The sequence below is a fragment of the Sesamum indicum genome, linkage group LG1, assembly GCF_000512975.1.
Source record: "Sesamum indicum cultivar Zhongzhi No. 13 linkage group LG1, S_indicum_v1.0, whole genome shotgun sequence".
NCBI classification, from domain to species: domain Eukaryota; kingdom Viridiplantae; phylum Streptophyta; class Magnoliopsida; order Lamiales; family Pedaliaceae; genus Sesamum; species Sesamum indicum.
Genome location: NC_026145.1, coordinates 1114659 through 1122337, shown reverse-complemented (window position 1 = coordinate 1122337; position 7679 = coordinate 1114659). Strand labels below are relative to the sequence as shown.

Below are 7679 nucleotides of genomic sequence, written 5' to 3'. Positions count from 1 at the left end.
TCAAAAAGGGCTGTCTTAAACTACAATTTCTTTGGCATATTTGAACGGAACAATATCAAACACAGCAAGAACCAAATAATAATGTTGTAACAAACAGAAAATTGAGCGTGAATTTACCATAGAAGCAGTGAGAGCATTGAGTGCAGATGGTCTATTTAGAATGGCGGCCCTCGAATTAGCCCTTCCTTCCACCAATACCTGAATTTAACAATCACAACAAGACGTTCCCTTCAAAACATTATTTTTCAACGAATAAGAAGAATTCAAGTAAAATCTCAACATGGCCTCCCTTGCAATATCATTAAGTCCCTATATTACATAAATGCATATGTATGCAAACATAAACGAATTTCCCAATCTTTTCTTGGTAAAAATAGCAGAGCAACAAGTTGACATGGCTCGTCCCTATACTTCACCAGTTCATAAGCATCAAACATGCGACACGAAAGTAGTTTCAATAAACATAAATCAAAACTCAAGTAAAGATTGATAAACTAGCCTCTTCTCGTTGGAGATAGCCGGGTTCCGTATAACTGGGGAGAGCAGAAAAGCTTCTCCTCTGTTGAGAAACAAAACCATTTCTCTGTAAATAACGTCTCAAAGGTACCAGCAATTTTAGTTTCTGCATTCTTCAAACAACGATTGATCTCCGTGGTTAGGCTGTTCCTCGAGCTCGCAGTGTTCTTGCGGCTACGGCGGTCTCAAATGGGGTTAAATTCGGAAAAGAAGAGAGCTCTGGGAGCTGAGTCTCTAATACTGTGGAATAATTACAGTTTGGCCCCTGAATTTCTCATATTCATCTCTAGGACTGGTCACTTTCCTTGACTTACCCTTTAACATTTATTAGTTTTGGGATTAAGATTTCATCAAATCCCAATTTAAAATGCTAAACCAAAGTAATAAAGTAACATGGTATAAAGAAAATTGAATTTGTTTGCATATGTGTAGCATTAGTGACTTATAATTGTCAAAGTATATTTTTTTTTAGTGTGATATCTTTTTAAAGATAAATTTGCAAAATTTATATAAAGTTAGCGTGGATAATACGTCGCTCGATAGAACACTAAGGGAATCAAACTATGTGACCCTTCCATGCCCGATAGGGAGTTAATGATGATGTCGCACATTCCATATCTATTGGAAAGAATGAACTTTAACGACTTATAAACTCCAAAACTTCTTTCCATATTAGTTGCAAATATGAGTTTGAGTGGTTTATGAGCATCAGTGCAATCATTTCTTTGTACATGACGCCTTTTAAAACAGAAAATCATGAGGCTCGTTTAAAACTGAAACGAATAATACCTCACATAATAAGAAACTGATCGCATCCCATGTCGTATCACTCATTAATTTTATTATAATTTATAAATTTAGAATATCAAAAATAGAGAAATATTATATAACAAAGAACTTCTTTTTTTGTTTTTGCACACACTCCAAACACACAAAAAAAAAGTTCAAAAAGATTTGACTTTGTAAAAATAAATGATGATGAATAGTAAAAGGCAAAGGGGAGGCAGTTTAGAGTAGGTGGATCACTTGCATCACATTGCATGTCTACAATAACTTTGTACATTAAATCAAATAACATCCAAAGCAACCAAGTCTATTACAACTTTGGAATTTCCCCTTCCATGTGGAAATATTGTTATTTTAATTTAGATCATAGCATTAATAGAAGTCTATGCATAACATGAGATAAATGGCTGACTTATGTTAGAAATACCTCTACTCATACTTAAATAATTGCCTATACACTCTATGATTTCACCCTCATAAAATTATATTACAATTTTAATGGAAAAAATGCAAGTAACCCCTTGTTATATTGTAAATAAGCAAATTACCCATTATGAAAAAATAAATAGCGATTTACCTCTCTATATTTTTTAAAATACAACAATTTACCCCTTTATGATTTTTAAAAATGAAGCAATTCATCTCCCTGTATTTTAAAAAGTATAGTAGGGTAAATTGCTATATTTTTTTATAGGGAAGGTAATGTGCTCATTTTCAATATCGCATTGGGGTAAATTGTGATTCACCCCAATTTCAATAATGCAATAAAACATATAATTGTTTTTGTTCCATTTCTTGCTACTTCATGTTTTGACTTTTATGTTCAGTTACAAATTAAATACTTGAACGATTAATACAAATCTTGATTTATCAGCGTAACGTTATTGAAATTTAAATAAAATTATTGAACATCTAGAATGAATCCTTAAATGAAAGAATATTGCAACTAATAAATATTTGTGAAAAATGGGCCATAAGTTTGAAATTTATCTACCCCTTAAAAATAAGTTTGATAAAAAAGAAAAAGCATGAAGAGAAATACAGGTTTAAGCAAAGACAATATTATAGAATGGTAGAAATATAAATAACTTTCCTTGATTTCCACTTTTAGCCCGAGAAGTGAGAGTGCAACTACCGAAAGCAACCGACAGGTTTATATTACACACAAGAACGATCATTCCATGTCTCAATTCTTCTTCCCCCACTCCCCTGGATCTGAAAGCAGAGCGTTCTTGATTGATTTCACGATGGGCAGAGTTGCTGTTGGATCCCGTGCAATCCGTACACTTTTCATATTCACAATCATCTCCATTCTGCTCTTTTCCGACAATGCTGGCTGCTTCTATCTCCCCGGTGTTGCCCCCCAAGACTTCGAAAAGGTTTAATGATTTTCTGTAGTGTTCTTTTTGTGATTTGGGTTTTCATTTATAGCATTCTTTAGTAATCCCGTGTGAAAATCTAAGTTGTAGCGTGTTTCTTGATCTGGGTTGATTCTGTTCAAAGATCTGACCTTTCTGTTTGTTTCTCTTTGTTCTTGTGTGTAGGATTAGATTAGGTTAGCAATTCGAAATGGGTTTTTCTTGAAAATTTGAGAATTTGATCAGAGAAAACGTATAGTGTGATACTGATGCTTGTTGTTGCCTATATGTTGTGGTAGTGCTTGGAAAAAAAAACATAAAACGTTTTGATGTATAAAGTACATCATTGGATCTTATTCTTTCTGTGCAATTACACTTATTGAGCTTAGTTTAATTAGTAGGAACCGCTTTTGCGTGTAGGATTCTATATTGTTGGAGTGGGTGGTTCCTAGCAATTTGTGTACGTATCGTTGTATTGATCATTGCCATTTGCTTAATGAAATTTCAGGACACAATGAAAATTGTAGAATATGAACATCAAAAGCACTTGGAAACATAATAAAAGAGCACATGGTTAATTTTTCGCTTTAAGTAGGCGTGCAATTAATGGATGTTTGGCATTTGAGTTCTTAGTGTTGTCTAAAATGTTTACTTCACTTTTTGTTGTTTATGTAATGTTGAGTTGAATTAACAACTATACTCGCATTGATCCTGTTATTCTTTTTCTTGTTTCTCCAGGGAGATCCATTGAATGTGAAAGTGAACAAACTGACTTCTATAAAGACTCAGCTTCCTTACTCATACTATTCTCTTCCTTTCTGTCGCCCAAACACTATAATTGACAGTACAGAAAATCTTGGAGAAGTACTTCGTGGGGATCGCATTGAGAACTCTCCTTATGTGGTTGGTGTATTATATTTGATGATATATTGCTTGTTTTACCTTCTGTCAGTCAATTGACCTTTCTTCTTTGCATGGTTATGTTACAGTTTAGGATGAGGGAACCACAAATGTGCAATGTTGTTTGTCGGCTCACGTTTGATGCCAAAACTGCAAAAGATTTCAAGGAAAAAATTGAAGATGAATATCGTGTCAACATGTACGGCTATATTTCGCACTGAGCAAATCATTCTCTTACATCATGTTTCAATGGAGTCTAATTTGAAACCATTCCCTTGCTTAATACTTTTGCATTCTGTAATGCAGGATTTTAGATAATCTTCCTTTGGTTGTTCCAATTCCAAGATCAGCACAGGACGGTCCTCCAATCTACCAGCTCGGTTTTCATATTGGGCTGGAAGGGCAATATGCTGGTGTAAGTTTACTGATTATTTCAGAAGATTATGTTCTAGCAATTTCTGTACAAGATTTCTGATCTTTTTACTTTTGCAGAGCAAAGAGAAAAAGTATTTTCTCCACAACCATTTGAGCTTCACAGTCAAGTTCCACAAGGATCAGCAAACGGATTCATCAAGGATTGTTGGTTTTGAAGTCACGCCATATAGGTGGGTTCTATATGTAGCGTATTATATTTAAGAAATTGTGAAAATTCTGTTATTTTCCAAATCTTTCCATTGACTGATTTCCTACCGAACTCATCATTTATACTGTTTGCTTTAGTGTCAAGCATGAATATGAAGGAGAATGGAGCGGCAATACTCGCCTAACCACATGCGATCCTCATGCCAAGCGTTTAATTACTTCTTCCAACTCTCCCCAAGAGGTTGAAGATAAACAAGAAGTCATATTCACTTACGACGTTGAATTCCTGGTAAGTCAGTTCACCTAAGCATATTTCCACATTAAGCATTGATCTTCATCACTCCATCAACTTATTGTTATTATGTCTCCTGGAGCCTAGATTTTCATTTTCTGTTCTTTGTTTGTCTTAATGCAAGTTATTTCTCGCTTTTCCCAACGCCAATTTCATGTTTATGGGGATCAATACTTCATGATCCAATGTCTGTTTTGCAGGAGAGCCAAGTGAAGTGGGCATCAAGATGGGACACTTATCTTCTAATGGCTGATGATCAAATCCATTGGTTCTCCATAGTCAATTCTCTGATGATCGTACTCTTTCTCTCGGGCATGGTCGCGATGATAATGCTGCGGACACTTTACCGAGACATCTCCAAGTACAATGAACTTGAGACCCAAGAAGAGGCCCAGGAAGAAACAGGATGGAAGTTAGTCCACGCTGATGTCTTCAGGCCCCCAACCAACTCAGATTTGCTCTGCGTCTATGCTGGAACAGGCGTACAGTTCCTGTGTATGATGCTAGTCACTATGATCTTTGCTGTCCTCGGATTTCTTTCCCCTTCAAACAGAGGTGGTCTTATGACAGCCATGTTATTGCTATGGGTATTCATGGGAATTTTTGCTGGTTATGCTGCTGCCCGTCTTTACAAAATGTTCAAAGGAACGGAGTGGAAGAAAATCGCCCTCCGAACCTCGTTCATTTTCCCAGCAACAATCTTTAGCATCTTCTTCGTACTCAATGCTCTCATTTGGGGCCAGAAATCTTCCGGGGCAGTCCCTTTCGGAACAATGTTTGCTCTGGTCTTCTTGTGGTTTGGTATTTCAGTTCCACTCGTCTTCGTAGGCAGCTACGTTGGATTCAAGAAGCCAGCAATCGAGGACCCCGTAAAGACCAACAAAATCCCAAGACAGATCCCACAACAGGCCTGGTACATGAACCCAATCTTCTCAATCTTGGTTGGAGGCATACTCCCATTCGGAGCTGTTTTCATCGAGCTCTTCTTCATTCTAACCTCAATATGGCTGAATCAGTTCTACTACATCTTCGGATTCCTCTTCATCGTCTTCATCATCCTCATCATCACCTGTGCCGAGATTGCAGTCGTGCTCTGCTATTTCCAATTATGCAGTGAAGACTACCTCTGGTGGTGGAGGTCATATTTGACATCTGGTTCCTCTGCACTATACCTGTTCCTCTATGCAACTTTCTACTTCTTCACAAAGCTTGACATCACTAAGCCTGTTTCGGGTGCTTTGTACTTTGGGTACATGCTGATTGCTTCGTACGCGTTCTTCGTGCTAACGGGCACCATTGGTTTCTATGCTTGCTTCTGGTTTACCAGGCTGATTTACTCTTCTGTCAAGATTGATTGAGAGTGCAAAACTGTTGTACGAGAAGAGGGTCTATCTTGTAGGAGCAGCAGAAAACCAGGCAAAGAGAATTCATTCAACTCAAAGTTCATGTACACTCGCAAATTTTTTGAACTGAATTATTATGTTGATTAGTTGTAGATTTGTAGTGGTTCATTTTCACTGTTTGTATTCGATGCTATCTTATTAGTTTTGTGAATCAGGTCCAATTCTTGCCATCTTTACGATGCGGTCTTATAATTCGGGCGCTTTTGTAATATCAAGAACATGAACAACAATAATAACAACTCTGTTATTTGAGCAACCGCAGTACTACATTTTTCACAATATACAACGTAGTAATAACAAAATCCCAGATCCCCTATTTTCGTTGGCGCGTTTCAGCCGGATCAGTAGCACCCGCCGGGGCTCGAGGGACGTCGAGGTGTCTAGCTTCAGGCTTCCTCCTGCCGTACATGTACCAGAGGCCGCCGGCCACCGCGAGGCCTGCTACCGCCATGGTGTAGGGACTGTAAGGCATGCTCCAGCGCTGGCGAACGCCGCCGGCGGGATTCGAGCCTGCTGTCCTGTGGGCATCATTCCCTGCCATTCTTGATTTTTTTCCCTCCTGTGAGCAATTGTGCAGTTGTGTGTGTGTGAAATGGAGTGCTGGTTATATGAGTGCTGGTCATGGAGGTGCATGGGACATAAACGTGTCGTCTTGGTGGATGGATTGTTTATTACACGTGTTAGTTTGGGTTGACAAGACAACTTTATCTTGTTCATATCTCTTCTACATTCTTCTTTTCTAAGTGCTCAAAAGGAAAAGAAATTAGTTAATAACTTTATGGAGTGTATGATAAGATTCTTATAAAATACCTACAAGATTCAAACATGGAATTTATAAGATTTAAAAAGTAAAATATTAAAATTTTATAGATTTATTTAAAAAGAAAAAAAATCTTAATTTATTTTTAGAATTTAATATGTTTTTTAATTTTAATAATATTAATTACAAGATTATATGATCTTTTATAATTTGACTATATCCAAACACTTTAACCGTTGGATTCTTTTAAAACTTGTCACAATTATAAATATTACATCGTTATTTAAAAAATTATAAATACTCAAATTTAATAATTTTTTCATAGTAGTCCATTGTAATGAAATATTTGTTAGATTTAATTTCAAGAAGGTATTTATAAACTTTTAAATAATAAAAAATATTTATAATTATAAAAAATCCTCAGAGGAGCTCAATGTAATTTACACATTTTTAAAACATGTATGAACTTAAAAATGTTGTTTGTGTAAACTTAACCTTACGAGCACCATGGCATTATTGATAATTGAGGATATTAGACAACGAATTCTTAGCATTAGTTTATCTACATCAGTCAGTACACGAGCTTTATATAGACTATGGCGTATCCCTTGGCCTAACGAGGGAGAAACCAACTGATGATCACATTGTTGTACTATACTACTATTTTACTTAATGAAACTTACATTTACCCAAAAAAAAAAAACTTAACCTTAAAAAATAGAGAAGATTCAAGGCAAATAAACTCCCTGTAAATGTACAGAAAAAACTTGTAAAGCTTAAAAAAAGTTGCACGATTGATGCCAAACAAACTCTTGAGAAGTATAATCACAAATGGCATCAATAGTTCAAAGAAAGGCAGATGATGTTATGCATTTCTTTTCTCCTTGTTCTTTCTTCTCTTTTAACCAAAGACTAGTTTAGGAGAAACATCACTACTGAAAAACAATAATACATTTTTTTCTTATGTTGAAGGTACAAGTTAAAACCTTAAAACGGTTAGAATCCGAATATATGACTAATCGAATCAAAAGATCGTATACAAAATTGAAGCCACCTCAGTTGATCATCAGCAATCACTTGAG

General features: G+C 36.0%; 3 protein-coding genes across 3 annotated transcripts in view; 1 reads left to right on the top strand and 2 right to left on the bottom strand.

Moving 5' to 3' along the window:
• LOC105164969 (3-hydroxyisobutyryl-CoA hydrolase-like protein 2, mitochondrial) overlaps window positions 1-745 on the bottom strand; it is a 6021-nt gene extending 5276 nt beyond the window's left edge. Inside the window, exons 1-2 of the mRNA XM_011083864.2 lie at window positions 500-745; window positions 118-198 (exon numbers count right to left, since the gene is read on the bottom strand). Of these exons, the coding sequence (XP_011082166.1) occupies window positions 118-198; window positions 500-628 (210 nt within the window). The 5' untranslated portion in view covers window positions 629-745. The remainder of the gene's footprint in view (window positions 1-117; window positions 199-499) is intronic.
• On the top strand, window positions 2394-6289 carry LOC105164886 (transmembrane 9 superfamily member 8). The gene is made up of 7 exons (XM_011083740.2): window positions 2394-2681; window positions 3399-3563; window positions 3650-3759; window positions 3867-3975; window positions 4053-4165; window positions 4281-4431; window positions 4635-6289. Exons 1-7 carry the CDS (start codon window positions 2484-2486, stop codon window positions 5790-5792), a joined length of 2004 nt encoding a protein of 667 aa, XP_011082042.1. The 5' UTR covers window positions 2394-2483; the 3' UTR covers window positions 5793-6289.
• LOC105164802 (nucleoid-associated protein At4g30620, chloroplastic-like) overlaps window positions 7351-7679 on the bottom strand; it is a gene marked incomplete in the record, with an annotated part of 3485 nt that continues 3156 nt past the window's right edge. The window contains 1 exon segment of the mRNA XM_011083618.1: window positions 7351-7679. Coding sequence (XP_011081920.1) covers window positions 7671-7679 — 9 coding nt within the window.